The 23,545-nt window shown below is 54.0% G+C and overlaps 9 protein-coding genes across 9 annotated transcripts; 4 read left to right on the top strand and 5 right to left on the bottom strand.

The window, feature by feature from the left end:
• Positions 1 to 596: 596 nt before the first annotated feature.
• On the top strand, positions 597 to 1,329 carry JN550_004415 (uncharacterized protein; the record flags this gene model as incomplete). The annotated part of the gene is made up of 3 exons (XM_049315928.1): positions 597 to 1,036; positions 1,096 to 1,154; positions 1,220 to 1,329. 3 exons carry the CDS (start codon positions 597 to 599, stop codon positions 1,327 to 1,329), a joined length of 609 nt encoding a protein of 202 aa, XP_049173487.1.
• A 997-nt stretch (positions 1,330 to 2,326) lies between these two features.
• On the top strand, positions 2,327 to 4,087 carry JN550_004414 (uncharacterized protein; the record flags this gene model as incomplete). The annotated part of the gene is made up of 6 exons (XM_049315927.1): positions 2,327 to 2,505; positions 2,565 to 3,256; positions 3,323 to 3,557; positions 3,610 to 3,664; positions 3,720 to 3,817; positions 3,871 to 4,087. 6 exons carry the CDS (start codon positions 2,327 to 2,329, stop codon positions 4,085 to 4,087), a joined length of 1,476 nt encoding a protein of 491 aa, XP_049173486.1.
• A 276-nt stretch (positions 4,088 to 4,363) lies between these two features.
• Positions 4,364 to 5,016, bottom strand: JN550_004413 (uncharacterized protein; the record flags this gene model as incomplete). The annotated part of the gene is made up of 3 exons (XM_049315926.1): positions 4,364 to 4,580; positions 4,642 to 4,739; positions 4,798 to 5,016. The coding sequence occupies 3 exons, from the start codon at positions 5,014 to 5,016 to the stop codon at positions 4,364 to 4,366; spliced, it is 534 nt and encodes a 177-aa protein (XP_049173485.1).
• Positions 5,017 to 6,275: 1,259 nt separating this feature from the next.
• Positions 6,276 to 7,160, top strand: JN550_004412 (uncharacterized protein; the record flags this gene model as incomplete). The annotated part of the gene is made up of 3 exons (XM_049315925.1): positions 6,276 to 6,564; positions 6,615 to 6,891; positions 6,953 to 7,160. 3 exons carry the CDS (start codon positions 6,276 to 6,278, stop codon positions 7,158 to 7,160), a joined length of 774 nt encoding a protein of 257 aa, XP_049173484.1.
• Positions 7,161 to 8,530: 1,370 nt separating this feature from the next.
• On the top strand, positions 8,531 to 10,226 carry JN550_004411 (uncharacterized protein; the record flags this gene model as incomplete). Its single annotated transcript, XM_049315924.1, has 2 exons — positions 8,531 to 8,932; positions 8,991 to 10,226. The coding sequence occupies 2 exons, from the start codon at positions 8,531 to 8,533 to the stop codon at positions 10,224 to 10,226; spliced, it is 1,638 nt and encodes a 545-aa protein (XP_049173483.1).
• A 1,108-nt stretch (positions 10,227 to 11,334) lies between these two features.
• Positions 11,335 to 16,365, bottom strand: JN550_004410 (uncharacterized protein; the record flags this gene model as incomplete). The annotated part of the gene is made up of 4 exons (XM_049315923.1): positions 11,335 to 13,937; positions 13,993 to 15,015; positions 15,201 to 15,237; positions 15,289 to 16,365. The coding sequence occupies 4 exons, from the start codon at positions 16,363 to 16,365 to the stop codon at positions 11,335 to 11,337; spliced, it is 4,740 nt and encodes a 1,579-aa protein (XP_049173482.1).
• A 2,488-nt stretch (positions 16,366 to 18,853) lies between these two features.
• Positions 18,854 to 19,816, bottom strand: JN550_004409 (uncharacterized protein; the record flags this gene model as incomplete). Its single annotated transcript, XM_049315922.1, has 1 exon — positions 18,854 to 19,816. The coding sequence occupies one exon, from the start codon at positions 19,814 to 19,816 to the stop codon at positions 18,854 to 18,856; it is 963 nt and encodes a 320-aa protein (XP_049173481.1).
• Positions 19,817 to 20,545: 729 nt separating this feature from the next.
• On the bottom strand, positions 20,546 to 21,008 carry JN550_004408 (uncharacterized protein; the record flags this gene model as incomplete). Its single annotated transcript, XM_049315920.1, has 2 exons — positions 20,546 to 20,676; positions 20,738 to 21,008. The coding sequence occupies 2 exons, from the start codon at positions 21,006 to 21,008 to the stop codon at positions 20,546 to 20,548; spliced, it is 402 nt and encodes a 133-aa protein (XP_049173480.1).
• Positions 21,009 to 23,032: 2,024 nt separating this feature from the next.
• Positions 23,033 to 23,401, bottom strand: JN550_004407 (uncharacterized protein; the record flags this gene model as incomplete). The annotated part of the gene is made up of 1 exon (XM_049315919.1): positions 23,033 to 23,401. The coding sequence occupies one exon, from the start codon at positions 23,399 to 23,401 to the stop codon at positions 23,033 to 23,035; it is 369 nt and encodes a 122-aa protein (XP_049173479.1).
• Positions 23,402 to 23,545: the final 144 nt, after the last annotated feature.

Genomic DNA, 23,545 nt, shown 5'->3' with positions numbered 1-23,545 from the left:
CTTAGATACTTGTGTATTGGTCGTCTGGTTGGAAACATGTGTAGAGTGTAGAGCGGAGCCGCATGAGATTACAGCCAGGATATCCGAGGTGATTACTCGGTTCGCACGTAGGAGGCAAGAAAAGAGGATGTCAACAGATAAAACTGTTGGGTTGGACAACACACGGATAATACAGGGACATATTTCGTTACCACTCCGTGATATCATATCGCAACACTACCCCCTCGATGCTGCTGTGCCCACGGAAGGCCATTCCCCAATCTCAGTCTTCTGAAGACCTATTTCGCCAATCAGACGGGCCTCTCAGTTCTCGGGCCAAGTGGTATGCTATATGGCAAAGGTCGCCGGTTGCAGGACGCAGGCCGGGTAATATGAAACTGTCGACAACTCGGCGCGGCAGAAAACAAACACCCTTGTCTTGCTATTCTTGGATTGCTAGCAAAGAACTACCATATCACCATGATTCTGCTTTATTAAGGAAACGAACGCTGAAGTAGATAGCTGCTAGACTTCCTGCTCCCTACTTCCTGGCGACTCTCTTCTTGAAGCATACGCAGCCCAAGAATAGACCACGTGCTTGTTAAGGGCAAATCAAAATGTCTAGGCTGACTCGAACCGCGTCCGTTGTAGCTCTGCTATGGCATGCTACGGCAGTCATCACTGTCGAAGCAGACAGCAGCCTCGCACCTCCGGGCCACGACTTCCCCTTGTGCTCGGCTCGATCGGAGCAGCCGACATCGTTCAGAATCGGGAACCTGAAATACAGCCATGAGAAAGCCTCTCCGGCGGCGCACCTAGAATTCGACCTTCTAAACAACTCCAACAACCTCACGAGGCACTGCAGCATGGCCGACGCCAGTTTTGTTGCGGCCGGCGGACAGGTGAAGAGTGAGGCCTGGACCGCTTGCGATAACGCCGACGTCGTCAAGATCCCAGAGGCCTACGACGTCACAACACTGGTCCGGTTCGACAGAGCTTCCGTCAACCTGGTCGTGAATCAGACCTGGTACTGTGACGATGTGAACCCCGAGTATCCGTACGTGAACTCAAGAGCTGAAGGCATGAACTGTTCTATGCTGACGAGAACTCATCAAGGATCGGATTCCATGGCACGTCAGACGACAAGGTGCAGAATTTCACTTGCATCTCGACAGGTAAGTTACTGCGGCTGGGCTGCGGCACTACTATTCAAGGGCGTGCTAATGGAGTCGATTTACAGACACCGTCGAGAACTGCTCGGCACCAGACTTTGGTGCGTATCTCTGGGTATATGATAGGTTTGACCTGCCTCCGTACGCTCTGGAAGGATTGTCACCTGGTAGGTCTTAAGCGGTTTGGCAGGGGTACAGGAAGTTTGATCTTGGAGGTAATGGTGTAAATATAAAACAAGAACGACAGAAATAACAACGCGCGGGGGGACATCCGTGCTGCGAAAGGAGAGACCACAGATCAATGGAAAGAGAGCTCGCACCAAAGACTTCCTTACCTGTGGCTGGTTGTCGTTGTATACCATACCTGACATACTCGGCACCTGTCAAATACTATGCAACACATCCTACTTAGTCCAGCGCTGTAGGAAAGCCGCCTCCGCCCACCAGCATTTGTTTGGGTGGGTTTCGGCGAGCGTGTGTTGATCATTCAGCTCTCAACGGCATCCCGCCTCTTTTCACTTGCGAGCTGAGAATGAACCCCTTCAAGTCATTGTGCCCAGCTGCACGGCGTTCCTGGTGTCTCAGAACCCTGGTTCGAGGGCCCTAACAGAACACCCACTTATGGATGGAGATAAGATGGCTGGGCAAAGATAGCTTGATAGCAGGCTTACAGCACATTGGTTTACCTGCGCCCAGAGGTCGGTAGCGGAAGTCCGCACCCCACTTACGCCAACGGTCTCAGTTCCATAGCACTACACGAGTGCTACATTCGCATTCGCGCGTGTACCAGATCGTCGAATAGATAAGGCCTCGTCAGCACCGAAGATGACGGCGATGCAAGCGCACTCGGGGTGATTCCCTCGAACTGAACAAGTCATTTATACTGACTGCTCTTAAGACGCCGTTGGGAACGACACAATCCCGTTTGATTGATAATCCGCCCACACGCTAGCCTGACACACTAGTCAGATCTCTAGAGGTCGAGCCCCTTCTATGAGTCTGTGACCACCCCATATAAGCAGCTGGCGCCAGTGACCAACGGCTACTAGTTAGGCGGCGTGGGAAAGCTTTTACAGGACTGCGGGACTGAAATCTCAAGACCGCCTCCCCGCAACGGCAATCTGCACGTCGAGCCCCCAAGGTTTATAGGCAACCTGGGAAATACCAGCAGGGCAATGGCTGACGACCTGGTGGCTTCCGCAGACAAGCTGGATGTCCAGTTGGACAGCCCCAGAGATGGCGAAGGACCCGTGGACCCGACCTTCGGGGTCGATGAGAAGAAGCTCGTAGCTAAGCTGGATCGCCACCTTATTCCTCTGGTCATGTTGTTATACACTTTCAGTTTTCTCGATCGGTATGTATTTCATTGCTTAAAACCCTATGTTATGCGCAGCAGTCGCTCACGAAACCCAGTGTGAACATTGGAAATGCACGTCTCTATAAACTGTCGGAGGATCTGAACCTGGTCGGGAATCAGTACCAGATTGCCGTGTCGATCCTCTTCGTGACATATCTTCTCTTCGAGGTCCCCAGCAACCTGGTCCTCAAGCGCTTCACGCCGTCGCGGTGGATCGCCTTTATTACTCTGTCCTGGGGCATCGTCGCCACGCTGACCGGCCTGGTCAACAGCTTCGGCTCCCTTGTAGCCGTCCGCCTGATCCTCGGTGCTCTCGAGGCCGGGCTCTTCCCGGGCCTCAATGTCTACCTGACCTTCTTCTACACGAAGCGCGAGCTTGCGCTGCGGGTCGGGTACTTGTTCGTGAGCGCGGCCATCGCCGGGTCGCTGGGCGGTCTGCTGGCGTACGGCATCGGCCACATGCAAGGCATCGCGGGGATGAACGGGTGGCGGTGGATCATGATCATCGAGGGGCTGCCGACTCTCGTGCTCGGCGTGGCGACTTTCTTCCTCCTGCCCGACGACGCCAGCAGCGCCTACTTCTTGACGGACAACGAGAAGAAGCTGATGGTGGCGAGATTCCGCCGGAGCTATGGCGACACGGCGTCCGCGCAGGAGTTCAGCAAGAAGGACATGATGAAGGCGTCCAAGGACTGGAAGGTCTGGATGTTCTGCGCCGGGCAGTTCGGGATGGATACCATGCTTTACGGTTAGTTCACCACATTTTGAAGTGAAGAATCCGCAGGGAAAGGCCAATCGCTGATTATTGGAACAGGATATTCCACATTCTTGCCCACTATCATTAATGGCATCGGAACATGGACGACTGCTGAAGTCCAGTTGTTGACTATCCCATGCTACTTCTTGGGCGCTGTGACGTACATGACAGTTGCCTATTTGTCAGACCACACACAGAGACGGGGTATTTTCTGTATCATTTTCGGCACTGTGAGCGTTGTAGGATACGGTATCCTGATCTCCAACACTCCGGCTGGAGTTCACTACTTTGGGTAAGTCAGCTTTGCGGGCTGGGAAATGGATACTTGTGCTCACACAATACAGATGTTTCTTGGTTGCGATGGGGCTCTACGTCGCCGTCGGCCTACCTTTGGCATGGGTGAGTCTCTCAGGCCTGGATCTTCTTTAGACTCATTACTGACCGTACTCTGCAGCTTCCAAATAATACACCCCGTTACGGCAAGCGCACCACTGCAAATGGGATGCAGCTAACAGTAGGTAACGCCTCCGGTATCATGTCGCCCTTCATATAGTGAGTGCTGCCCTTCTTTCCCAGTATTCGACCTTCTCTAACGTGGTTTATAGTCTTACGGCAGAGGGCCCGCGTTACATACGAGGAAATGCTGTATCCCTCAGTATGGTCGGCATGGCTACATGTATCTATGCGTTCATGTGGTTTTGGTTTGCCAGGGAAAATAAGAAGCGAGATGCTGGGCACATCAATCCTGCCCTCGAGGGACTCTCTGAGGAGGAGCTGGCTGAGCTTGGAGATGAAAGTCCTCACTATAGATATACGTATTGAAAGGCGCCTGCGAAATGTGGTATCCTTCCCGATATATAGATGATAGAAATGATGAATGGGTCAGGCATTATACCCCCTGCATGTTGACTGATCTCGTCGGTGTAAGGGATGACCAGGTAGTCGCGGGTCTGATGTATTTCAAAGTAGACGGTAAAACCTAACGGTGACATTCCTCACATGACAGAACCCAGGTTTGGTTCATGGAGTAGTTCCTATGATACGCGGTAGGCACTGATCATGTTAGTCTGTACATGGCACCCGAAATTGGCAGGAAGCCTACTCGTAGATGACCTGGGATCCCCTTCGCATCCCACTGCCGACCCACATGCCGTAGTTGACCTTGTCAGCATATCGACTGTCTCCTGTTTCCATGGAGATAAACAGGCGGAAACTGTAGCTCGAAGGGTCGACGGTATCTGCCTTTCCAGGATCTTGGAGAGATTCGAGCACCTCCTTGGGCCCCGTACGGAATCCGCGGGTGCGAATTTCAATGCTGACACACCGTTGTTAGCTGCAACGCATGCATGTAGCTGTAAGAGTGAGGGTTCCCTCACAAAGCCGGATCTTGGTCATTCGTCTCGAGGAGGTACATAGTCTCCATTCTCACAGTGTATGTACTTGGATCCACTACTTGGGAATCTTGGCCGCCTGGCTATGATTGCTGTTAGTTTGTTAATTCCGCTCTACATTTGGGACCGCACGACACGCACCACGACTGTGCCAGACCCCCAGGTAGCAGCCCAATTACCACCGGAGAACGAGATCCAGTTCCTGATGCCTCCCGATGGTACGGTTCCCACCGCGACCTTTGGGTTCAGATCCACCGACATTCGGAAGTCATAGCTATAGCTGGGCTCTGGAAGCGTCAGGTCGGGGTGCGGTATCCCCTTGATGGAGTTGACAGGTTGATTTGATAGGAAATTAGACATTGTGAGAAATACGCAGTAAAGAGAGGCTCAGATTGGCTTGAGGGACTGTCTTCGGTCAGGCAAGAGTGAATTGACAACTGATGCCCACTTTCGGTACAATGAAGGGTAGCGAGCGGGGTTGCCGGAGGGAAGAGGGGCATAGTCTTCAGACTGGACCCTCGTTTACTGAGGTGCACTATATGAACCTGGCAGAAACATGAAATCGTAGTTGTTATCTACTTCTCGAATGAGTCTGGTACAAAACAGTCAAGACCTAGTCTTGATGATGCAGGTTTAGAGAAAATAAAATAAAAGCTGTCAAGAATGAGCGTATGCCACGATACTTGCTTTACTTAACGACGCTTGCACTACCACCGCTGTCTAGGCTCACAGAACGCCCCTCATCATATTGGGTCATTTCTTCTGATAAATCTGGTATATATGATTTCCGTCATTACATGGGTAGCAAGCCCCATGATAATGCGCAAGAGGCAACGGGGTTCTTGCGTCAACGCCCAAGCCGTTGGAAAGGCTCAGAACCGAACCCAAAGTAGAAATAGTAAAATAGCCTCTTAGCTAATTAGCAGAGCGAGGTAGTTCTTGAAAAACTGCTCCTGTGAAGTCATCACCGTTTTTTCAAATCGACACTCACTACGAGCCGGTAGCTAGCAAAGCTGGAGAATATACTTTGATTTCATCTGAGAATGACCTAGCACTAGGGGAGTGGTTTAGAGCATATATAACGCACTTCTTCAGTCAGCGTGCATCTCACATAATCTTCTAGGACTACGCATGCTACTTTTTCATTTCAGTCACCAAATAATTGGATAGATCAAGTTTCTGAAATTAAGTTTGCTAGAGTGCACTGTGCACTCTCAGAGTTTAGCGAGTCTCGTAAAGGAGTGGTGAACTCAAAGGAACGCATCTTAGCCGTGGTAGATCATAAAACTTAGACAACTCGAGCATATAGAGGTCTCAGGTCGAGCGCAGGTACCTAAGTCAAGTGCAAAGTCCTACACGGCTGTGCTTCGATACTGCTGATGGGGTTGGCCCCCTTGCATAAGTTCACATATTCCGATGTTCGCCGCAAACCAACAGCTTGCCCCTCCTTTTCGCCCATCGCCTCGGCTCTCAGCTGCGATAGTAATTAAACCTTATTAACAGACTCGTATTCAGACTCCTATTGCCAGACTATTTTTACCGGATTTTTTTTTCCCAGATTCGAATCTTGTGCAACAAGATTCGAGGCCCAACCAGAACCATAGCTCTCGATCTTAACAATGGCTGAAGCTGGAAAATTCGCAGGCAAGACCATCCTGATCACCGGAGCTGGTTCAGGCATTGGAAAGGCAACGGCTCTTTACCTTGCAAAACACGGCGCTTCTCTATCACTCTGTGACATATCCGCCACTAATCTCGACACTGTGGCTGACGAGATCACAAACTCCTTTCCTGGAACAACAGTCTTCACTCAGACAGTGGACGTGACCAAGCCAGACGATGTGCAAAAATGGGTCGAGGCAAGCAAGGAGAAGTTTGGCCAGTTTCAGGGATGCGTGAACTGCGCTGGTACGTGGCACAAAATTAACTGCGTATCCTTTCTACCACTCACCGCTCAGGCTTGACGTCGAAACACCATCTGATTGCGGACATCGACATCGAGGAGTGGAACACGGTAATTGGGGTCAACTTGACGGGAACCTTCAACAGTCTCAAGTACGAAAGCATCCACGTGGCGGACGGCGGTAGCATCGTCAACATAGCGAGCATATTCGGGCTCTACGGCTCTGCCTATGCCGCGCCATATGTCGCGTCGAAGCATGCGGTCATTGGCCTCACCAAGTCGGCGGCGATAGAGAACGCCGCCAGAGGCGTCAGGGTGAATGCTGTGTGCCCGTAAGTGCGCCCGAAGTTGGATGTCGAGTCTGGGGATTGATGTCGCTGACCACGAACAAAGTGCTTGGGTCAAAACGCCCATGATTATGGACTACGCCAAGGATCTCCAAGCCCGTGGGGTTGAGTTCCAGCAGACCTATCCCAATCAGTTGTTCAAGAGGATCATGGATCCGGAGGAGGTGACCAGCGTGATTGTTTTTCTTCTTGGGGACGAGAGCAAATTCATCACGAAGGCTGCATATGAAATCTCGGGTGGGTATGCCAGCTAGTTAGCCCCTGAGACTCATGATAGCGCCTTTGCCTGGGCCGTTGGAGGACCGGCTCGATCGGACCGGCCTGTCAAGTCGGTAAAGTGACATCGTATAATAAACTGGATATGCGGTAGTATGGACACATTTCGGAGTCGAGAGAAATGCGAATCCTCAGTCCAGGGTTGGTTTCTTATACATGGGCACCTTCGGCTGGCTTGGTTGGCGGGTTGGTTGTTGGTTGAAGCCCGAGACCAGTCGCGATGCAGTCTTGGAGTTAGGCAGCGCTCTGCGTCTGCCAATGTTGAACGGAAGGCAGCGAAATATTCTGATCCCAAACTGGCCCTGGAGGCATTCTAAGAATGCAACTGCCGTGTCTCGTGTCTGGCGTAGGAAGATTAATCTCCATGCACTTAGTCGTACTTGCAGCAAATGCAGGAAGCCGAGAAGTCCAATGGCGAAAGAGTGCATGATGGCATGTGGGCGTGCCTCGGCTGAATCCGAGTGGGTCATCCCAGTTGACAGCCGTGGACCAAACAGGGGACAGACCTGACAGACAGACCAGGCGTGCCGCCAAACGTGCCCCAAAATACAAGGCGACGGACGCCCGCGGGGCCACGGTCAGCACCGAGACGCCCGAGATGGGACGAGATGAGACCTGACCAGAGAGAGAGAGCACTGGAGCGCCGGGGGGCCTTTCCCCAAATGACATCAGCACTGCAGCTGCAGAATTTGGGGAAGGGCCCTTATAGTTCCCCTCCCCGTCGGACCTCTTACAGAAAAGTCGCAATCACATGCTTCAGACCAACACACCCCAATCGCCTTCCAATCCTCCAGTAATCATCGCCGGCCACATGACCATGAGTAATGCGACCTTCATGCCTCGTCGCCCACGGCGTGCACTGGCGCTAACCAGCCAGGGAGCTTCCCCACGAAGTGCCCCGGACTCTGTCGTCTAGCATCTCTTTTAGGCGTTGCGCCACGGGCTGGGTGATTGATCCCTTGTGGGCTGCGAGTGGAGGCTTCGTTGTCAATCGCCTGTCGCTGACTGGTGTCTCGCCCTCGTTCTGCTTGGGGCCTGGGCTGAGGTGGTGCTCAGTGCTCAGTGCTCAGTGCTCAGTGCGCAGTGCGCAGTGCTCGCTGCTCACGCTGGAACACTTGGACCTGTTTCCGGCATGTGATCACAGCCATTGCCGACCGCGGCCGGGAACCTTTTAAGAATGCAATGATGGCGCTTCACATTCTGCCTAACATTGTCCCCTGTATCATATTGTCTCTAACTCTGTCTCTGTCTCTGTCTCTTCCCCGGTTCTCGTGATACCTTGTGCCCCCATATCCCTCTGCCCCCGTCGTTGCAAAGCCAGGGTTTCGCCAGAACAAGCTCGGTGAACATGTCTCAAACCTTCAAGGCGAGCGACGTCGCGTCGCATAACAAGCCCGACTCGCTATACATCATCGTCGACGAGGACGTCTACGATCTGACAAAGTTCCAGGATGAGCACCCCGGCGGCAAGAAGATCCTGCAGAGGGTCGCCGGCAAGGACGCCTCCAAGCAGTTCTGGAAGTACCACAACGATGGCATCCTGAAGAAGTACAAGTCGACACTGCAGGTCGGCTCCCTCGACACAAAGGCCAAGGCTGAGGAGGTCGCAACGCCGTCTCCCGCGGTCGCAGCTCCAAAGGCCACCGAGGCGAGCAAGCAGGTCGTCAAGAACACAAACCTGGACGAGTCCGAGGCCCTGGAGCCCTACGGAAGCCAGATCCCCTTTGCCGACCCCAGCTGGTACCAGAGCGTAAGTGGTCGCATTCGGTCAACCGTGCAAATGATGTTCGCTAACTCGTTTGTGGCAGTACCACTCCCCTTACTTCAACGAATCACACGCCGCTCTCCGTGCCGAGGTCCGCGAATGGGTCGAGACCAAGATCGAGCCGTTCGTCACAGAGTGGGACGAGAAGAAGGAGGTCCCCCGCGAGATCTTCCTCGAGGCCGGCAGCCGCGGATACCTGGCCGGTCTGCTGGGTGTGCACTACCCCGTCGAATACACAAAGAACAGGATCCAGGCTGTTGCACCGGAGCAATGGGATCTCTTCCACGAGATGATCGTGACCGACGAGCTGTCGCGCGTCGGTAGCGGTGGCTTCGTCTGGCACATGATCGGCGGCTTCGGCATCGGCGGCCCCCCACTGGTCAAGTTCGGCAAGAAGGCTCTGAAGGACAGGATCCTGCCGGGCATTCTGGCTGGCGAGAAGAGGATATGCCTTGCCATCACCGAGCCCGACGCCGGCAGCGATGTCGCAAACCTGACCTGCGAGGCCAAGCTGAGCGAGGACGGCAAGCACTACATCGTCAACGGCGAGAAGAAGTGGATCACCAACGGTATCTGGTGCGACTACTTCACCACCGCCGTGCGCACGGCAGACAAGGGCATGAACGGCGTTACTCTGCTGCTCATCGAGCGCGACATGGGCGGTGTCAGCACGAGACGCATGGATTGCCAGGGCGTGTGGTCCAGCGGTACGACCTACATCACCTTCGAGGACGTCAAGGTGCCGGTCGAGAACGTCCTGGGCAAGGAGAACCAGGGATTCAAGGTCATCATGACCAACTTCAACCACGAGCGCATCGGCATCATCATCCAGTGCCTGCGCTTCAGCCGCGTCTGCTACGAGGAGTCGGTCAAGTACGCCAACAAGCGCCGCACCTTTGGCAAGAAGCTCATCGAGCACCCCGTCATCCGCATGAAGCTGGCCCACATGGCCAGGCAGATCGAGGCCTCGTACAACTGGCTCGAGAACGTCATCTACCAGTGCCAGAAGATGGGCGAGACCGAGGCCATGCTGCGCCTCGGCGGCCCCATCGCTGGTCTCAAGGCCCAGTCCACCCTGACCTTTGAGTTCTGCGCCCGCGAGGCCAGTCAGATCTTTGGCGGTCTGAGTTACTCCCGAGGTGGCCAGGGCGCCAAGGTCGAGAGGCTGTACCGTGACGTCCGCGCGTACGCCATCCCCGGTGGCAGCGAGGAGATCATGCTGGACCTGAGCATGAGGCAAAGTCTGAGGGTGGCCAAGATGACGGGTATGAAGCTGTAGATTGGTGGGGCCTAGAGAAAAGAAAGGGTCGTTATGAAATTGCATGATACATGGGTTTGGCAGTACTTCGTTCTTGTATATTAGGGGCACCTTTGCACGGCATGATATAATCAATATCCCTTTGTTAACAAGCATTTTCCCCTGTCCTCCCACGCGTGTCTCCATGGTACGAGATGCTGTACCAGCTCACCATAACGAGCAGGTTATAACGGACTGTATGTAAATGCGAAGGACAAGGTCAAAGTTTACGATACCACTGGTAGCGAAACAATTTGCACACTACAGCCACCAAGAGTCCAACGCTGAATTCACGCATTAAGTTGGAGAGCTCATACTGATATTTCTGCATTTCAAAGTATTCTTCGTCAGTTACAGTACCACCATCCCTCTATCCCGACCGCTTCGGCTCCTCATCATTACCGCTTCGGCCTCCCACCTGTCCTCAATCAATTTCGACGACCCGGGCTACCGGTCGATTGATCGCATGGGAATCTAATGCTCGGTTTAGACGTGGTAGTTCATGTGTATGAGTAGTTGATGACGCTATGAGTCGAATAAAGACAAGTGTAGAACTTGTTTATTCAGGTATAAGACAAAGGACAACACAGTTATTTATATGTTAGGACGATGATATAACGGCGAGCCATCAAATGTAGTGTAGCGGCAGAAACTTCTAGTTTTGATAGAGCAAAAAAAAAAAAAAAAAAAAAAAAAAAAAAAAAAAAAAAAAAAAAAAAAAAAAAAAAAAACCCTGCGTTATATCTCCAGGTCATTATTACATCGATTTTGCACCCTATGCATGGGCACTGCCTTTTGTAGCTGGCGAGACCGTGACATGTATTGCACTCCCAGCAGCGGCAGGTGTCTATTCGTGAGGGTAATATGCGAACCCGCTTCATTCTCTACCTGTAGCTATGTCTCCCCGTAGATATCGATGCGATGCTATGCTGGTGTTATTATATAAAGTGAAAAGGAAATGACAAAAGAAAGAAATGCAAGTTTTCCCTGCCGAACAATGCATTAATCCTCCAAGTAAGACCCAAAACTTCAAACCTGCAACTTTAGTCTCTCTGAAAAGATATGCTCCACACCTGTCCATGACGACGCTCTACATGATACCCAACCCAACATTTGCCTCTTCGCTCTGTTCTTCACCGCCGTCTCTGACAGGGCCAGCCGTAGAACCAGCCGCGAGGCCCGAAGGTCCTGCCGGAGGACTCGACCCAAACTCAACAACCGTGCCGTCCGCCAACTTGAAGCCGCCAGATCCAGATCCGGACCGGCCCATGTTCTCGCCGCCGAGGTGGGCGCTTCCCATCGGCGGGCTTGGGAACGCACCTCCGGCTCCCCTCAAGTCCGGACTGCCCCGCGAACTGTTGCCACCCGGCAGAGCGGCACCTCCTCTGCCCAGTCTTCCGCCAGCGCTCTCGGCTCGTCGTTGGTGGGCTTGGTCGCCGCTCCTCCTTCGCTTGCTGAAGCGCCTGAAGATGTTCGGCCTCTTCGGATCACCGGCAACGCCGACGACCTGTCCGGGGTACATGGAGGCCGCACTGCTCTCTGCACGACGGCGGCCCCTTGAGGTGTCGTGGTAGATCTGGTAGCTGGTGGGCTCGACGTCGAAGCCGGCTTGCCCAAGGAGCGGGCTCGGCTCCGTCTCGACGACGCTGGGTCTGCGGCTGCGGGGCCGTTGCATGGGCTGGATCGCGGGTGAGCCAGGGGCCGAAGAGCCGCTGGCTGCACTGGCGCCGCTGGCACCGCGGGTAAGAGGGCTGCGGTTGCGAGGCTGTGATCGAGCGGAGCCATGACTATGGGAGCTTTGGTGCGAAGGGTCGCGGCTCATTGGCTGGGACCAGTAACCTTGCGGGTGATATTCCAGGCGACCATCAGATGCCGACGCCCAAGGAGGGGGGTGGACCGATACGGCCGGTTGATCAGGCCGCATGGACACTGCGTGTGGGTATGGTGGACTTGGCGGCTGTGATGACGGATATGGCCGTACGGACGGGAGCGAATGAGTCAGGGGCTCGTAATCCTCTTCCTCTTGTATGATGCTTTGATCAAGTCTGCCATACGACGAGACGTGTCGAACACCCGGTGGACCGGAATGCAGACTGCTAGATGTATTGACCTCATACGGGATCGGCGGCGGTCGGAATGGCCCAGTGTACTGGGAAGGGCTAGATCGGGCCGTGCGACTTGGCGGACCTGACGGAGGTCTCGACCCGGATCTCGAAGTCTTGCTTGCTGGAGAGGACTGTTCGTCAACAGGAGCCGGAGAGGCAGTAGATGGAATATTCAGTGTCAAGGGGGCCCCAGTTGTGGTCAATGGGTCGCCAGTAAGCGGACTGGAAACTCTGACTGGGCTAAGACCCTCGGTCGAAACAGGCTTATCGTTCTCTTTGAGGCGCAGAATCGTAGCAGCGGTATAGCTAGACGAAGGCGCCGGGTGTGTGCCGATTATATTGGAAAATGTCGGCACCGGGTGGTCCTCATCAACGGCAGTCTCGGTCTGCGGAGTTGTGTATGAGGGTCGCCCCGGGATTAGCTTCGGCCGCACCATCGAACCACTGCTGCCGGAGGAGGTACGACTCTTCTCACCCACAAAGGCACCACCTCGAGTTGGCGGCGGGGCCGCTTTGGTGATCTTGTTTAAGGTAAGTTCAGCGTCGCTGCTGGCGGTGAGTCGAATGCTGCCGGAAGAGTTAGATCTGCCACCCCTTTGGTTTGGCAGGTTCGGTGGGCTTATGACGCCCTTGATGGTCTCCCTGCTGAGACTGACACGAGGATCACTAAGAATTTGCGGCGAGGCCCGCCAAGCACCAGCATGATCTCGGTATCGCCGCTCAGAGTGTCTTTTGACGGTCCTGTGGCTCGAGTGGGAGACGTGTGATTCGTAATCCTCGGGTATCGAAATCGACTCGAAGATTTCCGTTGGCGGTGGCTGCGGTGTAACGGTCCTGGATGTCTCGCCTCCATCAGGCACAGGGATGGCGTATGGGTAGCTAATGTGCCAGTGATACGGGTTGTAGTCGGTGGGGCTGTAAGGAGTCGGAGACTCCAAGGGAGGGTTACTCTCATCGTATATGATGGGCAGGTCGATCAGACTGCTATTGCTCGGCGGTGTGGACGAGTCCACCTCTGACAAGCTGTTCGTGCGCTCAAAAACTGACACGATCATGAAGTCTTCCGTCCCTTGATCAAATGTACGCTTCCGCTTATTGAGTTGGTCGATGCGCATCTGAATGCTGTCCAGGCGTGCTTCCAGTAGATCACGGCTTTCGGAAAGTAAAGGAAATTTCCTCTCAAACCTGTCTAGATAAGTTGAAAGTCGCTTCCCGTGGATAGAGAAACGGAGATAATCTTCTGGAACTCCTGTGCCGGGATCTTCCTGAATACGACGGTCGCTCTCGTCAAATGCATGACAGAAAACTCGGATCGCTCGTCCCAACCAGAACTCGGCCAATCTCTCATCAGCCAGCACATCGACGAAGAATGCCTGCACGATGCCGTGTATTCTTAGGATATCCAGGCTGTCTTGAGCCATGTCGACGCTGCGGGAGCTGCGGTCACTCGCTGATGACGCCTCATCGTTCTCATTACGCTCAATCAAGGCGAAGGCGATCAAGACCTTGAATGTACCATTCAGCGACCCTTTTCTGGTTTCAGGGTCCCAAGTCTTGACAGGGGTTTCTCTTGTCAACACTTTCAGTCCTGCAGCTCTAATTAGTGGATCCGCTCATCTCATTTCAAGGACATTGTAGCTTACCTGTAGCGAGCATTTCTACTGGAACATGCTGGCTGAAGAAGGCAAGTAGCGACATCAAATTGAGGGCTGCCACGTTTCCTCGAGCATGGAGCTGTTCTCGGACTGCCCGATATGCAGGCAGGTTCCCGGCTTTGGGCCGACTTTTGTAGGATCTGATATACTTTGAGAGGGGTTCACGAGTAGCCTTCAGCTGAAGTGCTGCAACGTGGATCATTAGTGGGAGACGGTCCATTAACTGCACCAGTTCCTGAGCCCGACTGAGATCATCCTGATTCCATGGCTGCTTCTTGCCCATCTCTTCTAGAAGAAGTTCCCGGGCTTCGCGCAACGTCAGTGAGTCCAGCGCTATGACCTGTGGGTTATCGAATTGATAGTCTTCGCCTGGGGTTCGCTCCGTTGAGGTGTAAATGATACTGGTGTTCTTCGAGAAGGGGATGAAGTTCTCCAGTCCCGGCAGGTCGAAATGGATGCCATCTAAGACGAGCAACCATCCCTCGTTTCTGCTCAGCCATCCTTGTACTGCTTTCACTACCCTCTCGGTGTTGTAATCTCCGTTCTCGGCAATGTTCTGAACATCCTTCAGCTGCACAGTCTTGGCAATGTCCAAGTATCCGTATTCCAGCTCCTGCAACGATTTTGATCTAATCCAGAAGATGCCACCTGGGTAGTCGTACTTGTGCTCGAAGACGTACTGTCGGGCCAGGTGTGTCTTGCCGCCGCCAGGCATACTCTGGATCAATACAGACGACGTTCCCCTCGACCGCCGGCCGCGGTCCATCAACTTCTTGTGGAGTTCTTTTAGTTCCTTATCTCGGCCCTTGAAGTGCGTGTTCGGCTTGAACACGTTTGGCTTAACAAATAGGGGCTCGCGCGACGAGGGATAGTCGGTCGAATCTTGCGAGGGGGGTTCTGGGCCGGCGTCGGGCGTCGGCGGCTCTGTAAGTAGGGGCTTATTTGCACCACCGATTTTGGAGGGATTCTTTGTATCGGTTGGGGAATTAATCTGACTATTGGGATCTTGAACTACGAACGCAACCAAATCAGCCCTCATTCCATGAATAACGAAGATTGGACAAATGTGCGTCCTCTCCCTCAATGCTCCTCGACCTCAAAAGGCAGATGCAGATTGCTGGAGGCTTTGTCGTGCAAAAGCTGAGGAGCGGCCCCCGATATGGTCTCAGGGGCGGGGGATAATCTTGAAGACGTACTTTGACCCTTGTCTGCCTCCTCTTGTTGAGATTTGATCTAGGTGGATAATTAGTGGTTGTTCCCCAATGTGGTCAAACGCCGACTTACCCAAGGCTTCATTCTTTCCTCGATCTCATGCTTTGCTCTCGCCAGCTTCTCGTCTTCCTCGACCCTCCACCTCGTGCGGACCACATCTGGGGCCTCACCGACCCAATCCCTGATTGATGTCGCTACAGTTCGGTAGCCGGGGGCGTTCTTGCTCTCAAACTTGCACATGCCAGAGTGAGTGGCTTCGATGGCGTAATAGGCGACGCCCGGCAGTTGTGGACTGGCGGATTGTGAGTCGACCACCAGCATCTTTGTGCCCTTCAGGTCCGTCTTATGGTTCTCGTGAGCCATGAGAATCTTGAAGCGTTGATAGATATCAAGGAAGTGGTTGTTGATGTTTTGGAGGGTCTCATTATCCTTCTTGAGCGTCTTAAGCAGGACTGGCTCCGAATGCCAGAATGCTTTTGGGATGACGGCGTCCGACATGGCCTGAAGCATGACAGCCCAAGCCCCCATGTCTGAGCCGGAGTGTGGCGTGCCGAGGAAGATGAGGCCATATGTCGACACGTATATCCCACGATAGTCCTCATGCTGTGACGTTTTCAGGTCGTTCGAGTATAGCAAAGCCCGTTTTACTAATATGCCACCAAGACTATGGCAGACCCATATAATAGGGTTCCGCGAGGACAGCTCATCCTTGCGGTAATGCGTTAAGCTTGTGACCAGCGTCTGGGCATGCATGTAGATGAAGTTGTCGCTGGGATTCCCACCATGCTTCTTCGAGTATACGTCTGCGTTGTAGCCGTAGACCAGTACATTCGCCCGCGCGTCTCTGAGCGACTCCGGCAGCAGATCGGTCGGCCAAAACACGCCGTTCTTAGCGGTCCATGTCTTTTGAGGCTCGCCGTTCAGGCCGTGGACTAGAACAACATCGACTTTGGCATCGGGGTGGGTATATACGGCCGTCGTCTCGAAGCGCGATATCTGTTTGTTGATCGAGCCCTGCAACATGACGGACGTGTCAGTGAGCTGACTTTGCCTAGCGGATCGCCAGGGACTGGCGGTTGCTCCCGCGGTTGCATGATCTGACTCAGCATTCGAGGAGCCAACGAAAGCTTCGCCGAGGAACTTAAACATGTGTGATAGAGGAACAAGGAAAGGCGACGGCGCCTCCGGTCGCGAGTGGTTTGTTGCTGGGCAGTGAAGTACGGTAAAATGAATGGAAATCAACGCACCATGCTTGCGGATGGGCAAGATCTGAAGAGAGTTCAAGGCGCTTCTCTTGCGCCAGCCGCTGGTTATATGGGTGGTATGGTTCTCGATTACAACTTGGAGCTAGACATGCGACAGGGCCAACATGATATATCAAGAACACAGAGTATCTAAGAGGATCTCGAGTAGGACGGAGGAGACATCGGGAGACGCAGGCACCAAAGTCACCTTGTATTTGAGGCGTACGGTACGGCAGCCCAGCTCAACGCGTCCGCACGCAGGTCAGCCAGCCTGGCACGCGCGACTTCGCAAGCCCGGCAAGCAGCCTTCACAGGATCGACGGGGCCTGTTGCCCTGGGCGAGGGAGAGCTGCGATGGTCCGATGATTCGGTGTGTACAGTGGACGGCTCTGTGGACGGTCCCGGGGGAAAGGCGGTGCAACGGGTGGCATCGCACGAAAGAAGAGGGTTTAGCACGGCGACGGTGCTTGCGGTGCTACTGGGCCATCGCAAAGGCAATGAATGTCACGAGCACGTCTGGTCACACCTCTGACTCGCAGAGGAACACTGAGGCAGCTGGGGATTTTTTACAGAACGGCGCCCAGGGGGATGAAGTCATGCCGCGGAGGCAGCTGAGCCCCCTCCTGGCGGCCGGCTAGCCGCCAACGGGCGTAGCGCAGCCAAGACGCATGCCCGGCACACCATCTCGACGCGGGAGACATGGGTCAGGATCTGGGGGGAGCGAGCGCCACCGGGACATGGCTGCTAGGTAGGCTGGTCTGACAGGATGTCGCGACGCACTGTGGCCGGTCCATCGTCAACCAAGATAACTTGAGTAATAAATGAGCCTGTGTGAGCGTGCGCTTTTCGCGACTGGACTGGCCTGGCTGAGTTCTGCCGTAGGTAATCTTGGGGGGAGCTGGCTTGGAACATACCTTTGGTCTATCTGAACTTGGTCGAGTCAAAATCCAGATCTGATGGGACTCGAGGCCATCATCCTTGTCTCTTTACAGATCGTGTTTCCAGGTTTCGGCCAGTGCCCTTCAGAGGCAGCCATCTTTCTTGTTTGCCTCTGTGTCCCTTTGTTTGTGCTCTGTAGCCAGCCTGCTTGGCGATCCAACAGCGCCACATGCATCTCAATTCCACAGCAGGTCTTAGTCCATGAGCTTAAGCTTAACGTTGGTGCTTCCTCGCACCCTACCGTTGTGCGCATGATCGCGGAGAACCTCCACTCGCCCATTAGTCCCGCTGGCCGTACCGTGTAAGCCGCGCGGGTTCGGGAGGCAGGGAGCTCAGTGACCAGCCTAACTTGGCCTGCATGACCAGATCTCTCGGTGGCGGTGTGGGGAATTTAGCGCAGGGGATTTTCTTGGACGGTTATCTCGCGACCAGATGGAGCAGGCGTAGTCAATTGCGTTAACACTACTATCTATAGTACAGCTGGCGCCGCCGCATAGGTATAGTCGTGAGAGTGTTCTCAGGATAAGCTACCTGCGTCCCGTGGGCAGTAATTCATAAGGTTGGGCAGTGAAAGAGTATTGATTATTCACAGTTACAACGAGCCGGCCGGCTTGTACGTAAACTGATTAAGGCACTCTACGTAAATTGTGCAAGTTCTCTTTGAAGGATCCCAGTATGTACGTAAATGGACACAATTGGCCGTTAGACAGGCAGCAAGTCCAAGTCAGATGCCGTCCAATCATCTCGCGATGGTACCTTGCGCCACACGCCACGAGTCACAAAACTTGGGGGTCGACTGGTGTTGTGTGGGAAATGCGACTGAAGGTGGCCGTCTTTCATGACATGTGAGATGCCCTCAAACAAGACCATGTGCATGAACCTGCGACATAATGCAAGTGACGTCAACTTTGCCCGGTGTGTCACACTGTTGAGGCAGACGTACTGCGAGATGGCTGACCTATCCTTGCAAATGTGCATATCGTCAATTCGCCTGGTGTTCAGCTTGCATTACCAACGCCGCTTGAATCTGTCTTGCTGTGCTTCGCCTGGGCATTCGGTCTCCACGTTTGGTTTCTCGGTAGCTCATGTTCGAGCACTGCAAACAAGGGCGCGAGACACGCAAGTGTCTTGCCAAAGCAGCCCGAGAGTGACTCACGGTCATGTGCCTCAGCCAGCCTTGCTTGCCCACAAGCGAGGCAAAGAGTAGGGGCTTTGAGTTCAATGCTTGCCACCTAGCCATTTACTACTTGCCGACCATCCGCCAGCTCTCGAAACTTGAGGGCGCCTGGGGGGTGGAAAGGTGGCTCAGTGAGGGTTCCTGCAAGTGTATACACAGACTTGTAGCAGCTGAGAACTCAGCCCCGCCAAGGAGGCGCAAACAAACGCTCGCTTTCAGGGCCCAACTAGACACGTCCTCATCGTCTTCTCGGGGACGCACTTGCGCTGATGCTGAGTTAGTTCTTTGGTGCAAGCATTAGCACATATTCGCGGGTGCTCTGACCGAACTGCAGGAGATCTTTGTCCTGAAGCTCGAGATACCGACTGTCAGCGATCTTCTTTGAATTGAGCAAGGTGCCATTCGCGCTATCGAGATCAATCACGTACGGCTTCACCTTGCCGATTTTGTCGCCGTACTCGTTCCTCTTCTCCAGGTAGCGGAACTGGATGACGGCATGCTGCTTGCTGATGCTGGGATGTTCGGCGGCAATGTCAATGACAGCCATCTCTCTGCCGATGAGCCAGCAAGTGCGGTGATTCAGCTCGATGGTGTCGATGATGTCAGGGCCCTTGAAAACGAACAGCTTCCACTGGTCCTTCGGTGAGGGCTTCCTGGCCTCGGGGGGCTCGTGGTATTTCAGCACGATGGTCGAGCCGTCTGCTTGGGCGATGGAATTTGAGGCTGCGGCCAGCGTGCCTGTGGTCCCCCAGTTGGGCTTCTCTTTCTCCTTGGGCACCTCTTCACCCTTTTCCAGGGCGAACGATTGCGCCTGGGGAGGCAGAGGCCCATTGCGCTTTACGACCTGCCGATCGTCCTGTTCACTGCCTCCCTCTTCGATAGTGCGGTCCCTTTTCCGCGGACGGTCTCGATCCCTACGCTCCCTCCTATCGTCGTCGGGCGATGCGCGCCTCCTTTTCTCGCGGTCGTGGTCTCTGTCCCAGGCCCTGTCACGACGTCCGTCCCGTTCCCGTTCGCGTTCGCGTTCGCGTTCTCGCCTCCCTGAATGCGGTGACCGAGATCGTGATCGTCTGTGGCGTCTTCTCTCCCTAACCCTATCCGCTGACCCGTCTCTGTCTCTCCTTCGGTCGCTGCCGTGTCCATCCCCGCGCGACTTTCGACTGCCTCTAGGCTCTTCGTCAGGGTCGCCGTCACCTTGTCTGGACCGGCGTGGTGGCGGAGACACGCTGTCGTATCCCATGGTTCCGTGGCTCAAGTCTCGTGCTCGCGTCCTCCACAGAATGGCAGGTCTTGTGCAGATTGTGTTGTTGTGCGTCGCGGTGTATATGCACCGTCGACTATGGTGTTGCGCCTTCAATTTTGTTGCAAAGGATGGAAGCTTCAGGCGTCCCCGTCCATACATGCAGATGTGCTAGAGAAAGCTCACTGGAGCTTGATGTTAGTGGCTTCCTTGGTGGCTTGCTACTAGGTACAGTGGGCGCCCACTAAGGCCGCTCGCTGGAACAAGTTTGTTCCGCCCACAGGCTAGGTAAGGTCCGGGTACCTTAGGTACCGACCTTGGCCTGCTTGGGACCCTCAGCAGCTTCCAAGCTCCCCAGGTCCTCGCTGAATTCACCCATTCAACGCCTTCTTATCTGGTCTTAACTTATCCCTGTCCTCCCAGGCGATCATGGGTTTGGGCACCCGACCTTGCAGTCGTCTACCTCATGGTATGGATGCTTGAAACGTGATTAATTATTGAATACTTGAGCTACTAAGGACCGACTCTTCTCATGACCTCATCTCGCCATATGCCCAAATGAGTGGACGCCGTGCTTATGCAAGAGCCCTGATGCTATGCCCCGATTTCCGTTCCATTGCCATCCCAACCCACCTCCCTGGTCCAAAGGAGCGTGTCCATAACCCCCGAGAAGAACGCCATATCAAATACCCAGTCATGCGATTTGCCTTGAATTCGACCATTTCCTCCTTAGCACTTCAGTTGCCACGAGTTCCAGGTCGGAAAGCTCGCTCCGTCTTGGGTTACCGACGCATTGTCGCAGCCATTGAGGGCAGCCTCAGTCTCAGTAGCTGAGCAGGTGGTATCAGAGTAGAGGTAGACTGGATATCACCATCAGTATTTGAAGCCTCAACAAGTGTTAAAATTTGTAGTGTTTCATACGTTTGCATTTCTCACCCGCTGGCTGGAGCGCCTGTAGAACGATCGACACGTAACCGTTGGGGGTGCTACCACTATAGGGCGCAAAGCTGTTACATTTGTTCGACTGATCTGTGTCGACGGTGAAGAAACCCTCGTTGAGATTCGAGCAGCCGTAATCCGAAAAGACGCGGAACTGTGCCAAGCGCGGGTTGTCACTCCCTTGACGGCCGATCACTGCTGCGTGTGTGCCAAAGGCAAGGGCAGCCACGGTGGTGAGGAGAGTGAGCTGCATGTTGGATGGCTGATATGGTCTACAAAGGTACTATGATTGACTGAGATGCTTTGTGGCAATGCGGAAATACAATGAAGAGGGGACTCGAGCTTGTTGTAGGTGTTGTCGTGTCTTGATATAAGTTGACTCGATGACTGATGCAGGAGCACTGGAGGCGTCTGACCTTCTCTCTAAATACTCCGGCCCAAACCTTCGTCGCGACGTCAGCAGTGTACTGGCAAGCGCCTTCGTCGCCTTGATTGCCTTCTGTAGTGATACAATGCCACTGTCCACGTCAAGCGCAGGCAGAATACGAGGAATGACCCCAGAGGTTCCGATTTCGATCCCTAGCAGGCAAATGGGCTCGGGATATGACGAGGTTTCGCTTCTGCTATAAGCCGACAAGTCACGCTGCACTCTGCAACATGCAGTAGCATCTATGCCGCACCTAGACAACATCGGAAAACATTGACTGGACTGGACACGTCCCAATCGGACTGATCGGACATAACCTAGCTGCAGCGGAATCCTGCGATGCGAGGCAGGTCTCGTTGGGTCTGCTTGGCTTCGTGGTTGACACCGCCACCAGCATGCGGGTTGCCGAAGGTTAGGCCCGCCCCCATCAAGTTACGAGGGGATCGGCCACCGGCCTCCAGCCTCCACTACACGGTGTTTGGTGGGGCTCGTTTCCGCTGATTGAGGAACAACACATCATCGCCCCGGGGCAATGGAACTACTAAACACGTATATGCATGAACAAGACAGTTTCTATTGCTCAAGTGCTTACACCGATTGTTCGAGTTTGGAAGTAGGTTGGTCGACACTCGACCGCGTCGTACGAAGGGTATCGCTGTGCAACATCGATATCCACCTCCATCGGTATGAATGACCTGGGTTGGTCAACTTCCATATGCACTTTCTGCTGAGTTTCGGAAACACTATCTGAAGATCCCCTTTGAGTACTTTTCCTGCCTTCATGAAGAACTTCGCATCTCGCGTCATGGGCCTGGTAAGCTGTGACAACATATGATCGACGGAGGCACCCGTGATTGCCGAGTAGTGTGCCCCTTCTTGAGTACGCTGGGGATTTCTGTCTGGGCACTGCTTTCCCGCGTTTGAGCCACTCAAAAGACCGCCGATTTGTTTGGCCTTGACCGACTCGGTGAACTACTGTCGTGTTTGGGACTAAATACCTACCTAGGCAGGCTGGGTTGCCGATACAAATGATCGGGAAGGCAGACAGGTCGGAGAAACCCACACCGATACGCTGATGGGATAATATGACCGAATTGCCGTCACGAGTTTCCGTAGGACCCTCATTGACAGCATGTACTAGTATTCCCCAGGCCCCCTTAGGCTCGCAGCTGTGATAAAAGGCCCCGGTCGACCCCGAGCGGGACAAGAACCAATCAAGATATAAGTCTCAAGAGAGATATCCGCAGAGAAACGGCGTATGGTAAGGAAACCTCGATCTCATACCGAACAGGGAGTGTGCATTGTACGCAAGAAACTCCGCAACACGATAAACTCTTCCCGCCCTAGACGGCTACTAGTTCAGCCCCCATGGAACTTGTGCTCATTGCCTACATTGGAACACGGTACTATTCTCACCCGATGGAGTGACTAAACTTCTCAATTGGCAGTTCTAACACTAGTGCTGGCCAATCACGCACTATCGGTTGTTCTGCAACGACGGGAGCTCCGGGAGCTCATCGTCATGTGCCTGCACATATTCTGAAAGCCATAGACGTACAACGAAGTAGGTTGACCGACTTGAAATAGCAGCTATACTACGAATCAAAACTATGATGAGGCGCCAGGCCATTACCACTACTCTAGGATTACGCCCGAGGCATCCAGTTACCTAAGATATCATGTATACAGAAGCTGGGGAGAACTTGGGCTATCATTTCCGTCACAATTTCCAGGTAACTATAACCGAATCCCCGCCCCGGAAGTTTCAAAGGGCCATTCTACTTGACACTGGTTAACACTCGCTTGGCTACACCCTCGGGGTTCATTATACCACAATCAACCGTTATCAATCAAACATCATGCCTTGAGTCCCCCTCCACCTCCCCTCTCGGTGGCTTCTCCGACGGGTGCTTCAGGCCAGCCTTGGCAACCGTGGTGTCCGCCCACTTGACGCCGGTCCTCAGCACCACCAACGCCGTCGGCCAGAAGATGGCCCAGACGACCAGCTGTGGGGCAACAGCGGTCGACCGCGCCTTTGCCTTGCGGCCCTGCACCTGCGTGATCCATACGAGTCTCGCAGCTGCCAGAGTGATGAGCGAGTAAGTCAAGGGATCCTTCTTCTGTGATAGCTTGTCCGCGAACCAGAGCTGCGAACCGCGGGGTGGAAGCGGCGGCGCCGTGGGCGTGTGAGACTGAGCGGGGTTTGATGTTGAAGTCATCGCCGCAAGTTAGGTAAAGTCTTTCGTGTGCTGACTATACTTTCAGTATGGGTAGCACAATTTCGTATCATTTTGCGCCCATCATGTGATGGTAGGAAAGCATGCAACTTTGGAGGGGTCAAGTTGTTTGAGGTGGGAGAGCTC

The sequence above is a fragment of the Neoarthrinium moseri genome, assembly GCF_022829205.1.
Source record: "Neoarthrinium moseri strain CBS 164.80 chromosome Unknown scaffold12_Wmoseri_CBS_16480, whole genome shotgun sequence".
Taxonomy (NCBI): domain Eukaryota; kingdom Fungi; phylum Ascomycota; class Sordariomycetes; order Amphisphaeriales; family Apiosporaceae; genus Neoarthrinium; species Neoarthrinium moseri.
The sequence above is the reverse complement of the archived record's forward strand: the minus strand, read 5'-3'. Positions and strand labels throughout refer to the sequence as shown.